The sequence below is a fragment of the Leucoraja erinacea genome, chromosome 1, assembly GCF_028641065.1.
Source record: "Leucoraja erinacea ecotype New England chromosome 1, Leri_hhj_1, whole genome shotgun sequence".
In the NCBI taxonomy this organism is placed as follows: domain Eukaryota; kingdom Metazoa; phylum Chordata; class Chondrichthyes; order Rajiformes; family Rajidae; genus Leucoraja; species Leucoraja erinaceus.
The window spans coordinates 134690935-134707879 of record NC_073377.1 but is presented as its reverse complement, the minus strand read 5'-3'; the positions used below and the strand labels follow the sequence as shown (position 1 = coordinate 134707879).

General features: G+C 49.6%; 1 protein-coding gene across 1 annotated transcript in view; it reads left to right on the top strand.

Annotated features, from left to right (window-relative positions):
* Positions 1 to 16945, top strand: part of gne (glucosamine (UDP-N-acetyl)-2-epimerase/N-acetylmannosamine kinase) — a 76204-nt gene that overhangs the window by 37410 nt on the left and 21849 nt on the right. The window contains exons 4-7 of the mRNA XM_055643617.1: positions 3504 to 3656; positions 7978 to 8190; positions 9054 to 9141; positions 13582 to 13792. Coding sequence (XP_055499592.1) covers positions 3504 to 3656; positions 7978 to 8190; positions 9054 to 9141; positions 13582 to 13792 — 665 coding nt within the window. The remainder of the gene's footprint in view (positions 1 to 3503; positions 3657 to 7977; positions 8191 to 9053; positions 9142 to 13581; positions 13793 to 16945) is intronic.

Here is a 16945-nt window from a genome sequence, read left to right as displayed (position 1 = left end):
CCCCCCTCACCCACCCTCCCTCTTACCCTCCTCTCCACCCCCCTATCCTCTCTTGCCCCTCTCTCTGTGTCTCTGTCTCTCTGTCTCTGCCCCTTCTCTCTCTCTGCCCTCACTCTCTACCCCCCCCCACCCCCCCCCCCCCCTCCCCTCTCTAGATGTGACTGCAAGTTGGGGGCTATGCATCAGTAGATAGGGTGGTTATGGGGTAAAAGGAGCAAATTAATAATATTAATACAATATCAAGGGGGGTAATTAGCGTGAGTGCGGGGGGGGAGGGGCGGAGAATAGTTAGTGTGTGTGACGCTACATGCCACCTCCCCCCCCCCCCCCCCAACCGCACGTTGGGGGAACAGACCCAACAGGTCTGCACTTGGTCTAGTATTCATATATAAATATACACTGTTTTTTCTCGTTTATAACATTGTTTACAGAGTACTATGTTTACATATTCAGTTGTGCTGCTGCAAGTTAGGATTTTGTTGTTTTAACTGGGACTTGAGAGAATAAAACACTCTTGACTTACTCCACTAATGTGTGGGATAAAACTAGTGTACGGGTGTTCGGTGGTCGGCATGGACACAGTGCGCCAAAGGGCCTGTTTACACGCTGTATCTTTAAATTAAACTAAAAACACTAAAACCAGAGGGACTCTAAGAAGGGGTCTCTACCCGAAACGTCACCCAATTTCTTCTCTCCAGAGTTGCTGGCTGCTCCATGGAGTTCCCCCGCACAATTAAATCATGGAGTAGTCTTCACCCTGCCATAGTTACCCAACCAGACGCAACTTAATTGAAGGTACCTCTTTTTTCCCCCAAGAACCCTTTTTTGCTTAAGTCCAAGTCAAGAGTCAAGAGAGTTTTATTGTCATGTGTCCCAGATAGCACAATGAAACTCTTGCTTGCTGCAGCACAACAGAACATGTAAACATAATACAGAACAGGAGATAACAGTTCAGTGTGTTTATATACCATAGACCATATACACACACAATAAATAAACAGATAAAATGCAATAGGCTGTTATTGTTCAGCCCTCCACCGCCTCCAATTTAAATTCAATTTAGAATATTTATGGAGGACCAGGAAACAAGAAGCAAGAGTTACTCCAGATCCAGTGTCAGGGAGTGATTCTGCGTTGGTTTTCAGCGGCGCGGCGACATCAATGGCGGCCAGATCTCCCACAATTCAAAGCGAGGTAGAAAGTGCCCAGCGCCGACCAGTTTCCATGGCAGTGCGCATGCGCAGGGCGGCCAATGATGTGCTGGCCATGCTTGTGCATATGTGCAGGGGGAGGATGTGCTGGCCATAGCAGTGTGCATGTGCAAATCGGCCTGCTGTGCCGGCGGATGAGGAATGAGCGGAGAGCGGAGACCCAGAGAGACGTAGAGTTACTGAGAGAGAGATAGAGAGGGGGGGCCCTCTCAGAGTTGAACGGCAGGATGCCTCCTAGATTTTGAGGCCCTAGGCTTCAGCCTATGAAGCCTAGTGGTAAATCCAAGTTCAAGTTCAAGTGAGTTTATTGTCACGTATCCCTGTATAGGACAATGACATTCTTGCTTTGCTTAAGCACACAGAAAATAGTAGGCATTTACTACAAAACAGATAAATGTGTCCATATACCCTGATCTAAATATATACACACATGAATAAATAACTGGTAAAGTGCAAATAACAGAAAGTGGTTGTTAATAATCAGAGTTTTGTCAGAGCCAGGTTTAATAGCCTGATGGCTGAGGGGAAGCATCCAGCTCCGCATGGCCCCCCTAGATCTCAAGGCCCTAAGCTTGTCAAGTTTATACGTAGATCCGGCCCTGATTGTTATGTTACATTTGTTGTGTGAGCCTTGAGTAAATATGTGATTGCTGAGTACATTTTACAGCATGGTGCACATTTAATGCAGCAACAGTCTTTGAACTCAATCCGCAGAGCTGTGTAATAAAGCAGTGTGGTTGTGGTAGCGGCCGTACTGAGTGATGCTCTACCTGGAGCTTTTCAGCATACTTCAGCAACTACAGCATAGAGGTTTTTAAAATGATGAGAGGGATAGACAGAGTTGACGTGGAAAAGCTTTTCCCACTGAGAGTAGGGAAGATTCAAACAAGGGGGCATGACATGAGAATTAAGGGACTGAAGTTTAGGGGTAACATGAGGGGGAACTTCTTTACTCAGAGAGTGGTAGCTGTGTGGAATGAGCTTCCAGTGAAGGTGGTGGAGGCAGGTTCGTTTTTATCATTTAAAAATAAATTGGATAGTTATATGGATGGGAAGGGAATGGAGGGTTATGGTCTGAGCGCAGGTATATGGGACTAGGGGAGATTATGTGTTTGGCACGGACTAGAAGGGTCGAGATGGCCTGTTTCCGTGCTGTAATTGTTATATGGTTATATGGTTATACTACATCCAGATCCAGAGGTAATATCTCACCCATGAGTAAGTCAACAAATGTCTGAGCTGGTGATGTGAGAGTCCCGGCTGCACTCATACCCTTGCCCCCACTGGGGCTGGGATCTGTCTGTCACTGGGACAATGGGCTGGGTGTGTGCCTGTCGCTAGTTTAATTTAGAGACACAGCGCACGTGGAAACAGGCCCTTTGTCTCACCGACCAGCGATCCCCGCACACTTACTCTATCCTACACACACCAGGGACAATATACATTTGTGCCAAGCCCATTACCTACAAACCTGTACATCTTTGGAGTGTGGGAGGAAACCGGAGATCTCTGATAAAACCTACTTGGGTCACGGGGAGAACGTAAAACTTTGTACAGATAGTACCCGTAGTCAGGATCGAAACCGGGTCTCTGCGTTGTTAGGCAGCAACTGTACCACTGCACCATCGGGTCTGTACATTATTGGGACATCTGGAGCACTAATGGGCCAGTTTCACTCGGGATTTCTGCACAGCAGCTCGGTGATTATTTACTCTGGACTGTTACTGACCCTTTCCCGTTGCAGAAATCATTGCGGGTAATTGGGATTGAAATGCGATGGGTTTTGACTTACCTCTGCAGCTCAGTGAGCTTGTTGAAGTCAGTAAATCCTTTTTTAATAGAGAACGAGAAAGCAACCGGTGTCAAAGTGCCTGTCAATCCAATCAATGGTTGTTGCAGGAGAGATAAGCAAAAGGGATATTAAACTTTGTTCTTAATTTAACCAACCAGGGTGGTGGTAATGGGGTCAGATGGGAACAATGGGGATTAACTATATCCATTGGTGCAAGTCCACCCCTACGGAAAGAAAGGCCAGGTCAAGCATGAACAATACGCTCATGCTATTTTCAAGTTACTCTTAAATGTTTTTGTAGATTTAAATTTGATAATAATGTTTTCAGTTTTATACATTCACTGCTTTAGGAATTCCCAGACTGTCAGTGTCCATAAGGAATGTGTATTCAATTAGTATTTGTTTCCTAGCTGTGGGAAATGTTTAGAAATAGTTATAAGAACTACACCTGTACTGCGCTTGCTGTGAATGTTCTAATCCTTCATGACCTGCTTTTGTAGGTGAAGATGTGAAGTCTCGAGAGTACATTGTGGCTCTTCAACATCCGGTCACCACTAACATTAAGCATTCCGTTAAGATGTTTGAGTTTACGCTCGACGCTCTGATAACATTTGGCAAACGCACCTTGATCCTGTTTCCCAACATTGATGCAGGTGAGCTGACGTTCAAAGCCTTTAGGTGTTCAAACTGTTTGGATTTATCATTGGAATAGCAGCTATAAAATAACGGTCTGAAGAAGGGTCTCGACCAGAAACGTCACCCATTCCTTCCATCCAGAGATGCTGCCTGTCCCACTGAGTTACTCCAGCACTTTGTGTCTCTCTTTGGCATAAACCAGCATTTGCAGTTCCTTCCTACACAATGAGACATGCCAAGACGTTCTAGTAATTTTAAGCGTGTTGTTGTTGTTGAACGTGCAGATGTTAGCAAGTGTGGCAGCATCTGGGCAATGCGGTGGCAAATGAAGTTTAGTGAGATCTGCAAGTCGGAAAGTCACAAAGGCAGTAGGAGCGAGTTGACAGGAGAACAGTTTACCTGTTGCTTTGTGCAGGCGCATGTTGGAAACCTAGGGCCAGTTAGGAGCAGAATGGTCTATCCCAGTGCATCAGACCAGTTCCAGAGGCGACTGCTGCCTCACCAACTGTTACCCATTTACAGCTGAACCCCTGAACAAAAGCCCATTCCATTCTACCTCTGTCTGTTCTCTGCTCAACTTGACAAAAGGATTATGGTGTTATCCAGCCCCCTTGTGAAATGTGTGAAAGGAAAGGTTTATGAACTATATTCAACGCTAGTCTCTTCTCTCTCTGTCCTGTCCTTGCCCCCTGCACCATGAACTACATTCAACGCCAGTCTCTGGTCTCTGACCTGCCCATGCCAGCGTCTGTGAGCTTGTTACAGGACACTCGGGGACTCAACTAGTTCAGTCAGAAACACGGGGAAACTCTGCACCAAAGATTATTATCTGATGAAGCCGATGATTTGATGCTGCGTAGGTGCAAAGTGATGGGAGGAATGGCCTGTGACTGAATTTGCAGGGATTGGGTAATAGGGATTTGGTCTCTCAACTCCAAGTCAAGAGTGTTTAATTATCTTCAGTACCAGCAACGGAACAGTGAAATCCTTACTTGCTGCAGCTTTACAGGCCCGTTAATGTAATAACACAGAACAATCAATCAATCACTAATCAATAATGCAATAAATGATTCATCAGTAACACACTGTGACCATAATAGTACAAAACCAAATTCCGTTGTGCAACCACTGACACAGTCCGTAGAAGACCACAGTTGCTGAGGTTAGTGTTGTGCAGTGTTCAAGAGCCTGATTGTTGCTGAGAAGAAGCTCTTCTTGAAGCTGGAGGTCAAGGTTCACACCTCCCCACACAATTGAGTGTTGGAATATCAAAGGGGTATAGGAAAGAAACTCAGTCAAGAGTTGTCTTTGATGTTGATTGTTTGCTGAGATTTGCACTCTGTAGGTGGGTACTGGAATTTAAGGGGAGTTGAAGAGAATGTGAGGAGATTAGAGTTCAGGAAAGTGACTGGGGGAGTGGGGGTGTCCATGAGTCTTCACTCATCCAGTAGTCTTTGGTGCTTTGTTGGATTGATTGAAAGATATAGCATGGAAACAGCCCTTTCGGCCCACTGAGTCCACGCCAACCATCAATCACTCGTCCACACTAGTTCTATATTATCTCACTTTCTCATCCACTTCCACACACTAGGGACAATTTACAGAAGGCCAATTAACCTATAAACCTGCACATCTTTGGGGTGTAAGACGTAACCGGGGCACCCAGAGGAAACCCACGCGGTCACAGGGAGAACGTGCAAACTCCACCCAGACAGCACCCGAGGTTGATGCTAAGTGAGGCAGCGGCTCTACCCGGTTGCAAGGGAAGATGGAATATGGCAATTGTTAACAATGGCAGAAAGAAGCTGAGAAATTCACTTAAAAGCCAGGCAGTAACAAAACAAAGTGCAGGAAATAGTAGGGTCAGGCAGTAACTGTTCAGCAAAAGCTCTGGTTTAGTACCAGCTCTGACCTGCACCAGCTCTGACTTGCACTTAAACCCCTTATGAGTTCACTCTTCTCTCTGTCTTTCCCCTGCCCCTGCACTAAACAACTAAACAGTTTACATTACATCTTTGACCTGAAACTTTAACTCTGTTCTCTTAACGCTCATCCACTGAATGTTTCCAGCATTTGCTTTTTTGATAATTTTCTAGTTGCCCTATTATACCTTCAAGGTTGAGTTGGATGATCAGGAACAGTCAACATGGATTTGTGCCTGGAAGGTGATGTTTGACTAATCTTCTTGAATTTTTTGAAGAGGTTACTAGGGAAATTGATGAGGGTAAAGCAGTGGATGTTGTATATATAGACTTCAGTAAGGCCTTTGACAAGGTTCCTCACGGAAGGTTGGTTAAGAAGGTTCAATTGTTGGGTATTAATGGTGGAGTAGCAAGATGGATTCAACAGTGGCTGAATGGGAGATGCCAGAGAGTAATGGTGGATGGTTGTTTGTCAGGTTGGAGGCCAGTGACAGGGATCTGTGTTGGGTCCACTGTTGTTTGTCATGTACATCAATGATCTGGATGATGGTGTGGTAAATTGGATTAGTAAGTATGCAGATGATACTAAGATATGTGAGGTTGTGGATAATGAAGTAGATTTTCAAAGTCTACTGAGAGATTTATGCCAGTTGGAAGAGTGGGCTGAAAGATGGCAGATGGAGTTTAATGCTGATAAGTGTGAGGTGCTACATCTTGGCAGGACAAATCAAAATAGGACGTACATGGTAAATGGTAGGGAATTGAAGAATGCAGATGAACAGAGGGATCTGGGAATAACTGTGCACAGTTCCTGAAAGTGGAATCTCATGTAGATAGGGTGGTAAAGAAAGCTTTTGGTGTGCTGGCCTTTATAAATCAGAGCATTGAGTATAGAAGTTGGGATGTAATGTTAAAATTGTACAAGGCATTGGTGAGGCCAATTTTGGAGTATGGTGTACAATTTTGGTCGCCTAATTATAGGAAGGATGTCAACAAAATAGAGAGAGTACAGAGGAGATTTACTAGAATGTTGCCTGGGTTTCAGCAACTTAGTTACAGAGAAAGGTTGAACAAGTTAGGTCTTTATTCTTTGGAGCGCAGTAGGTTAAGGGGGGACTTGATAGAGGTCTTTTAAATGATGAGAGGGATAGACAGAGTTGACGTGGATAAGCTTTTCCCACTGAGAGTAGGGAAGATTCAAACAAGGGGACATGACTTGAGAATTAAGGGACAGAGGTTTAGGGGTAACATGAGGGGGAACTTCTTTACTCAGAGAGTGGTGGCTGTGTTGAATGAGCTCCCAGTGAAGGTGGTGTAGGCAGGTTCGTTTTTATCATTTAAAAATAAATTGGATAGTTATATGGATGGGAAAGGAATGGAGGGTTATGGTGTGAGCGCAGGTATATGGGACTAAGGGAGAATACGTGTTCGGCACGGACTAGAAGGGTCGAGATGGCCTGTTTCCGTGCTGTAATTGTTATATGGTTATACTAGACCAAGTGCAGACCCGTTGGGTCTGTTCCCCCAACGTGCGATTTGGGGGGGGGGGGGGGGGGGGGGGGGAGGCGGCATGCAGCGTCACACACACTAACTATCCCCCCCCACCCCATAACCGCCCCATCTACTGACGCATAGCCCCCAACCTGCAGTCACATCTAGAGAGAGAGAGGGGGGGGGGCGGGGTTAGAGAGTGAGGGCAGAGAGAGAGAGAGAGAGACAGACAGAGACACAGAGAGGAGCAAGAGGGATAGGGAGGCGGAGAGGAGGAGAAGAGGGAGGGTGGGTGAGGGGGAAAAGGTGGGGGAGGAGAGAGGGTGAGAGTGAGGGGTAGAGAGAGGGGGTGCTGAGAGGGGGGTGAGGTGGGGAGCAGGGAGGGAGGGTGGAGGGAAGAGGGGTAGGGGGTGTGGACGGGAGGAGATTTAGGGGGAGAGAGGGGGGGGAGGGGGGGGGGGAGAGCGGGGAGAGAGAGGGGGGGGGTAGAGGAGGAGAGGGGGGGAGAGGAGAGGGTGCCTTTTTACTTCAACCCAAACAACCATTTGCAGGCAGTGCTTTTTTCCTCAAACTAACCATATTTTCTGGTGAGCCCACACTTGAGTCGTGAATGCAGTTCTGCTGACCCAACTACAGGAAAGAATGACATTAAATTGGAAAGGGGCAAAAGAGATTGACTAGAATGTAACCGCACAGGATCAGGACCTTCAGCCCGTCATGTCTGTGCAAAGCACTGCTGACATTATCAAACATTGTCATTTTGAAAATGTTGATGTACTTGTGAATACTTCTTGTTGCAAGTGTACGTTAACTTTGCTCTCAGTGAACATGTTGTAACAATTGTTTGTTGTTTCACCTGTGAAGATGTATTCTGCATCTTGCTGACTGTGAGCTGTGTGTATCCCACGTTGTTGTGTGTTTCCAGGAAGTAAGGAGATGGTGCGGGTGATGAGAAAGAAGGGCATTGAGAAGAACCCCAACTTCCATGCCGTCAAGCACATTCCCTTTGAACAGTTCATCCAGCTGGTTGCCCACGCGGGGCTGATGATCGGTAACAGTAGCTGTGGGGTGCGGGAGGCTGGGGCATTTGGCACGCCCGTCATCAACCTTGGCACACGCCAAACCGGCAGAGAAACAGGTAACCGGGCACCGGATCTGACGACACGGCGAGGGTTATTGACACTGGGCACCGGGCCTGCTGGCACAGCAAGGGTTACTGACACTGGGCACTAAACCCACTGGCACGCCCGTCATCAGCCTGAGCACACAACAGACAGGTAACCAGCACTGGGCCCGCTGGCACGGCAAGGGTTATTGACGCCCGACCTAGCTGCAGAGCCAGGGTTACTGACACCGGGCACTGAGCTCACCGGCACGTCATCAACCTGGGTACACGCCAGAGAAACAGTTAAGCGGGCCCGCTAGCACGGCAAGGGTTACTAAAACCAGGCACTAAACCCACTGACATGGCAAGGGTTACTGGCACTGGGCACTGGGTCCACTGGCAGGGCAAGGATTACTGGCACTGGGCACCGGGTCCACTGGCAGGGCAAGGATTACTGGCACTGGGCACTGGGTCCACTGGCAGGGCAAGGATTACTGGCACTGGGCACCGGGTCCACTGGCAGGGCAAGGGTTACTGGCACTGGGCACCGGGTCCACTGGCAGGGCAAGGATTACTGGCACTGGGCACTGGGTCCACTGGCAGGGCAAGGGTTACTGACGCCAGGCCCACTGGCAGGGCAAGGGTTACTGACGCCAGGCCCACTGGCAGGGCAAGGGTTACTGATGCCAGGCCCACTGGCAGGGCAAGGGTTACTGACACTAGGCACTGGGCCCACTGGTAGGGCAAGGGTTACTGACTGAGCACTGGGCCCACTGGCAGGGCAAGAGTTGCGTGCCGTCTACATGCCCCCCTCTGTGCCCTGACGTGTGCATGAAATGGTTGCCTTTTGCTTCAGGGGCAGACGCTGACCTTGTCTAAACCTTCCCCACCCACAGGTGAGAATGTCCTCCATGTGCGAAACGCAGACAGTCAGAACAAGATTATTCAAGCCCTGCAGCTGCAGTTCGGCAAGTTATACCCCTGGTACGTCCGTGCTGTTTGCCTTCTTTCACCAAAAATAATTTCATCAAACATTTACAATAATATGACAGTACGAAATAAATCAAAACAAAACCCACCGCCATAATACGTCAAACAAATATACAAAATAAATATACGAAATAAACAGAGGAAGGACATTCTTGGTATTGAGGGAGTGCAGCGTAGGTTCACAAGGTTAATTCCCGGGATGGCGGGACTGTCATACACTGAGAGAATGGAGCGGCTGGGCTTGTACACTCTGGAGTTCAGAAGGATGAGAGGGTATCTTATTGAAACATATAAGATTATTAAGGGTATGGACACGCTAGAGGCAGGAAAGATGTTCCCGATGTTGGGGAAGTCCAGAAGCAGGGGCCACAGTTTAAGAATAAGGTGTAAGCCATTTAGAACGGAGATGAGGAAACACTTTTTCACACACAGAAAAAGGGCAGGCAGCTGGCTCGGGCAGAGCCCTCTTCCGCCTGGCCCCGTGACCCACGGATGGCCAAATTGGTCAGGCCCAGGAACAACCCAACCAGGACATCTTCAGCCCTACCCTCCCCCCTACGCACAGCGTGTCCAAAGATGAGGATGGTGGGTGTGAAGTGCACCCAGAAGGCAAGGAGCAGCCCCTTTAGATGATGGAACAGGGGCTGCAACCTTACACACTCCATGTACACGTGGAATACGGACTCTTCTAGCCCGCAAAAGCGGCAGGCGGCTGGCGAGTCTGTGAACCGCGAGAGAAACAGGTTGCAGGGAACTCCTTGGTGCAATACCCTCCTCCCCAGGTCCCCAATGTACAGGAGGAGAATCCCTGCATAGAGGGACCCCCACTGGAAAGGCAGCTCTGGTTGTGTGGGACCGGCTCCCGGGAAGACCGTGCCTCCGGTGTACTATGCACGTGCTGGCAACCGGTGCCCGGCGTGACGTGACATAACGTGACTGTACCGTACGTGGTACTGAGCATGGCATGACAGTACGTAATGGGTGGTACCTGCCATGACGGCCGTTGCTACCGAATGTGGCGAGACGGTGTGTGATAGGCAGTACCTGGCGTGATGTGATGGTACATGTTGGGTGGTATTGAGTTTGATGGGTGATACATGGTGGTACCAGATGTGGCGTGACGGGCGACGGTACCGAACGTGACGGTACGTGATATGTGACGGTACCGGACATGGCGTGACGGTACATGGCGGTACCGGACGTGGCGTGATGGTACGTGACAGAATCAGGCGTGACGGTATGTGACGGGCGATGGTACTGGGCGCGACGGTACATGGCGGTACCGGATGTGGCGTGATGGTACGTGAGAGACGAGGGTACCAGACATGATGGGGTGGCTGTACTGGACGTGGCGTGATGGTACGTGACAGAATCAGGCGTGACGGTATGTGACGGGCGATGGTACTGGGCGCGACGGTACATGGCGGTACCGGATGTGGCGTGATGGTACGGAGAGACGAGGGTACCAGACATGATGGGGTGGCTGTACTGGACGTGGCGTGATGGTACGTGACAGAATCAGGCGTGACGGTATGTGACGGGCGATGGTACTGGGCGCGACGGTACATGACGGCGTGACAGTTCCGCAAGTGGTGTGATGGTGACAGGTCCATTCTGGGTATTGCATCCTTAACCCTATCCTGAGTTTAGACTGAGCCGCTCACAGGTTAAAACTGCTCGCTTCTCAGAAACACAACTTCGAACCATTACTATTTCAGAACTTTATTAAAGACTAGACCAAGTGCAGACCCGTTGGGTCTGTTCCCCCAACGTGCGGTTGTGGGGGGGGAGGCGGCATGCAGCGTCACACACTAACTACTCCCGCACTCACGCTAATGGAGGGGAGGGGGGAGGGAGAGAGAGGGGGGGGGGGAGAGGAGGGGGGGGGGGGGAAAGGGAGAAGGGGGGAGGGGGGGGGGGGGGGGGGGGGGGGGGGAGAGAGAGTGCCTTTTTACTTCAACCCAAACCCAAACAACTATTTGCAGGCAGTGCTTTTTTACCTCTAGCCATATTTTCATTTTCAAACCAAATTAAGGGTACTCACAGTGTCATTCAAAGCTCTGATTGAGGCACACCACTTGCAGAGACTGATTGAGGCACACCACTTGCAGAGACTGATTGAGGCACACCACTTGCAGAGACTGATTGAGGCACACCACTTCCTGGTTTTATAGTCCCTCCCCCCTGCCGCCAGCAGGGGCAGCAGAGAGAATGGGGAATGTTGTAAAAACATTAATATCTCTGTCAATTTTCATCGACGGGAAAAATCCTCGGCACACACGCGGCGGAGGGGGGCTCTGAGCGAGGTGGCCAAAAATGACAGCCGTAGATGTCGGCGCACTCTCGGAAACCGCAGCACAGAAAGCCAAAACCGGTCAAGTACAGAGTTTTAGTAATATATAGATAAATAAACACTACAACTAAAATGCTGCATAACATAACAGAATGCTACTGGAAACGACATAGGAATTATCCAGATATTACAAGATGCAACGTACTGACATAGACTCCACTGATATCCTCCGTCTGCATGTGTCGTCGCTGGCTCCACACCACTCATCCCACAGTAACGTGGACTTTGTTCCCATCCTCACAGCTCATCAATGCTGCCCATTGTTTCCACCAGTTGCTTCAAGCTTGTCCTTGCTCTCCATCAGACATCCCTGCCCTGATAGTGGTTTACAGCACTCTGCTCAGTGACCTGCACATGTTCACAAATCCGTCCATGACATCAAGTTCCATAAGTTGAACACTACAACCCTTATGAACACTATTTAAAAAGGAAATCAGGAGGGCCAAAAGGGGTCGGGAAATAACTCTGGCAGATAATATTAAGGGAAATTCATATTGGTTGGTCTGGGCAAGATGGGCCGAAAGGTCTGTTTCCATGCTGCCTGTCTCCCTGACTTACTGTCATGGATAATCGTGCCACAGTTGTTTTAGTTTTTAAGTGTAGAGATACTAAGCAGAAACAGGCCCTTCGTCTCACCAAGACCATGCTGACAAACGATCCCTGCACATTAACACTATCTTACACATACTCGGGACAATTTACATTTATACTAAGTCAACTAACCTACAAACCTATACGCCTTTGGAGTGTGGGAGGAAACCAGAGATCTTGGGGTAAACTTGGGATGTAATGTTAAAATTGTACAAGGCATTGGTGAGGCCAATTCTGGAGTATGGTGTACAATTTTGGTCGCCTAATTATAGGAAGGATGTCAACAAAATAGAGAGAGTACAGAGGAGATTTACTAGAATGTTGCCTGGGTTTCAGCAACTAAGTTACAGAGAAAGGTTGAACAAGTTAGGGCTTTATTCTTTGGAGCGCAGAAGGTTAAGGGGGGACTTGATAGAGGTTTTTAAAATGATGAGAGGGATAGACAGAGTTGACGTGGAAAGGCTTTTCCCACTGAGAGTAGGGAAGATTCAAACAAGGGGGCATGACATGAGAATTAAGGGACTGAAGTTTAGGGGTAACATGAGGGGGACCTTCTTTACTCAGAGAGTGGTAGCTGTGTGGAATGAGCTTCCAGTGAAGGTTGTGGAGGCAGGTTCGTTTTTATCATTTAAAAATAAATTGGATAGTTATATGGATGGGAAGGGAATGGAAGGTTATGGTCTGAGCGCAGGTATATGGGACTAGGGGAGATTATGTGTTCGGCACGGACTAGAAGGGTCGAGCTGTTTCCGTGCTGTAATTGTTATATGGTTATATGTTATATGGTTATATGAAACCCACGCGGTCACGGGTAGAACGTACAGACTCCGTACAGACAGCAACCCGTAGTCAGGATGGAACCCAGGTCTCTGGTGCTGTAAGGCAGCAACTCTACCGCTGCACCACCGTGTCGCCCCTGTGAAATCAGCTGCCGGATGAGTGGACATTCGGTACATGGAGTCTGTCAGGTTGCTTTGCTTGTGTGAACCAACTTTGGCAGATCCTTCAATAGCTCGCCCGTGCCCAAAGCTGTGTGGGAAGGAACTGCAGATGCTGGTTTACACCAAAGATAGACACAAAATGCTGGAGTAACTCAGCGAATCAGACAGCATCTCTGGAAGGAGACCCTTCACACTGGGAGTGAGGGGAGAGGAAGACACAGAGGTATGGACGGGCAAGGTGTAAAAACGAGACATCATAGGGGATGAAGGTGAAGGGAGATGATTAATAGATCATTAATAGAGAAGGTGGCAATGAGGCAAGGTCTGAAGAAGGGTCTCGACCCAAAACGTCACCCATTCCTTCTCTCCAGAGATGCTGCCTGTCCCTCTGAGTTACTGCAGCTTTTTGTGTCTAAAGCTTTTGGCTGATCATTGCTCTGTCCATATTATTTACCTTGAGCTGTATGGAGCAGTGAGGGGCATGGCAATACCTATGGTGTGGAACTGTTGCCAGTAAACTGGTAAAAATGAATATCATTCTATTTCCAGTTCGAAAATATACGGTGATGGGAATGCTGTTCCTCGGATACTGAAGTTTCTGAAGTCAATAGACATCGCGGAACCCTTGCAGAAGAAGTTCTGCTTCCCTCCGGTGAAGGAGTGCAGCTCGCAGGATATCGACCATATTCTGGAGATACAGTGCGCATTGGCCGTGGACCTGGGCGGAACCAACCTGCGGGTCGCCATTATTGACATGAAGGTAATGCTCCTTCCCTTCGCGTCTTCGTGCAGGCACGCCATGGCCTACACACTTTGCATAACGCTTTGTCCACCTGTGTTTGGTACCTGGCAAATGCTATTGCAACATTTGAGAAACAGTTAGACAGGCACGTGGATAGGGCAGATTTAGGTGGATATGGGCCAGACATGGGCAGGTGGAACTAGTATTGATGGGATATGTTGGTTGGTGTGGGCAAGTTGGGCTAAAGGGCCTGATTCCACGCTGTATCACTCTATGACTACTGGTGCTGTGTCACTGAGTTGGTCCCATAACAGTAAAACACTCCTAGGGCAGTCAAGGATGAACAGGCGCAGCGGTAGAGTTGCTACCTTACAGCGAATGCAGCGCCGGAGACCCGGGTTTGATCCTGACTGCGGGTGCTGTCTGTACGTAGTTTGTATGTTCTTCCCGTGACCTGTGTGGGTTTTCTCCGAGATTTTCGGTTTCCTCCCACATTTCAAAGAAGTACCGGTTTGTAGGTTAAGATTCAGATTCAGATTCAATTTTAATTGTCATTGTCAGTGTACAGTACAGAGACAACGAAATGCATTTAGCATCTCCCTTGAAGAGCGACATAGCAAACGATTTGAATAAAAATAAAAAATAAATAATAATAAGTGTCCGGGGGGGGGGGGGGGGGTGGTGATTGGCAGTCATCGAGGTACGTTGTTTAGTAGAGTGACAGCCGCCAGAAAGAAGCTGTTCCTCGACCTGCTGGTTCGGCAATGGAGAGACCTGTAGCGCCTCCCGGATGGTAGGAGGGTAAACAGTCCATGGTTAGGGTGAGAGCAGTCCTTGGCGATGCTGAGTGCCCTCCGCAGACAGCGCTTGCTTTGGACAGACTCAATGGAGGGGAGCGTGGAACCGGTGATGCGTTGGGCAATTTTCACCACCCTCTGCAATGCCTTCCGGTCGGAGACAGAGCAGTTGCCATACCATACTGTGATGCAGTTGGTAAGGATGCTCTCGATGGTGCAGCGGTAGAAGTTCACCAGGATCTGAGGAGACAGATGGACCTTCTTCAGTCTCCTCAGGAAGAAGAGACGCTGATTAGCCTTCTTGATCAGAGTAGAGGTATTGTGGGTCCAAGAGAGGTCATCGGAGATGTTGACTCCCAGGAACCTGAAGCTAGAAACACGTTCCACCTCCGTCCCGTTAATGTGGATGGGGGTGTGCGTGCCGCCTCTGGACTTCCTGAAGTCTACAATGAGCTCCTTGGTCTTCTTGGATTAATTGGCTTGATAAATGTAAAAATTGTCCCTAGTGGGTGTAAGTTAGTGTTAATGTGTGGGGATTGCTGGTCAGCGCAGACCCGGTGGGCCGAAGGGTCTGTTACCGTATTGTGTCTCTAAACTAAATCAAAACAATGGCGACTAGATTGTGTGGGGGGGGGATGTCGACGGTTGTGAGGAGTTGACGGAGGATGTCAGAGCAGCTGTGGCAGAGGGAGGGGAGTGTTGGAGGCGGCAGGAAAGGTTGTCAGTGGAGGCTGGGCAAGGTGATGGAATAGGAAACATAGAAACAATGAAAATAGGTGCAGGAGGAGGCCATTCAGCCCTTCGAATCAGCACCACCATTCATTGTGATCATGACTGATCATCCACAATCAATAACCCGTGCCTGCCTTCTCCCCATATCCCTTGATTCTGCTAGCCCCTAGAGCTCTATCTAACTCTCTTTTAAATTCATCCAGTGAATTGGCCTCCACTGCCTTCGGTGGCAGAGAATTCCACAAATTCACAACTCTCTGGGTGATAAAGTGTTTTCTCATCTCAGTTTTAAATGGCCTCCCCCTTATTCTTAGACTGTGGCCCCTGGTTCCGGACTCCCCCAACATTGGGATCATGTTTCCTGCATCTAGCTTGTCCTTTTATAATTTGATACGTTTCTCTAAGATACCCTCTCATCCTAAATTCCAGTGAATACAAGCCTGGTCTTTCCATTCTTTCCATATGACAGGCCCGCCATCCTGGGGATTAACCACGTGAAACTACGCTGCACTGCCTCAATAGCAAGAATGTCCTTCCTCAAATTAGGAGACGAAAACTGCACCCATTACTCCAGATGTGGTCTCACCAGGGCCCTGTACTCCACCTCTTTACTCCCATACTCAAATCCTCATGTTAGGAAGGCCAACAATGCCATTAGCTTTCTTCACTGCCTGCTGTACCTGCATGTTTACGTTCAGTGACTGGTGTACAGGGACACCCAGGTCTTGTTGCACTTCCCTTTTTCCTAATCTGACAGCATTCAGATAATATTCTGCTTCCTTGTTCTTACCGCCAGAGTGAATAACCTCAGGAGGGTTGGGATGGGGAGGTGACTGCTGTGGACAGAAAGGCAGCAGTTTACTGGGGCTGTTCCAATCTGTGGGGCTCAGCATTGGTGCTGTGGGTAAATTATGGAATCAGAGGGGGCACGGACAGACAACGGGGAAACAGAAACCGGAAGGCTTCTTGCTGGTGGACGGCGCAAAACGGTGGGGGTGCGGGATGTGGGGTCGGGGGACGGGACAGGACAGAGGGTGCAAGATGGGAAGGTGGGAGTGTGCAGGATGGGGGGGGGGCGTGAGTGTGCAGGGGGTGAGGGTGCGGTGGGTGAGTGTGCAGGGGGGGCGAGTGTGCAGGGGGGGCGAGTGTGCAGGGTGGCACGAGTGTGCAGGGGGGGCGAGTGTGCGGGAGATGAGGGTGCGGGGGGTACCGTGTCCGGGGGGCGAGATTGCAGGGGGATGAGTGTGCGGGAGGTGAGTGTGCGGGAGGTGAGTGCAGGAGGTGAGTGTGCGGGGGGTGAGTGTGCAGGGGGATGAGCCGGCCGGGGGCTGAGTTTGCGGGGGGGTGCCGTGTGCGGGGGGTGAGTGTGCAGGGGGGGAGCAGGGCAGGGTGAGTGTGCAGGGGGGTGAGTGTGTGGGGGTGAGTGTGCAGCGGCGTGTGCAGCGGGGAGTGTGCGGGGGGTGAGTGTGTGGGGGGTGAGTGTGGGGGGGGTGTAGTGTGCGGGGGGTGAGTGTGCGGGGAGTGAGTGTGCGGGGGGTGCCGTGTGCGGGGGGGAGTGTGGGGGGGTGCCGTGTGCGGGGGGGTGAGTGTGCGGGGGTGAGTGTGGGGGGTGAGTGTGCGGGGTGGTGTGTGCGGGGGGTGA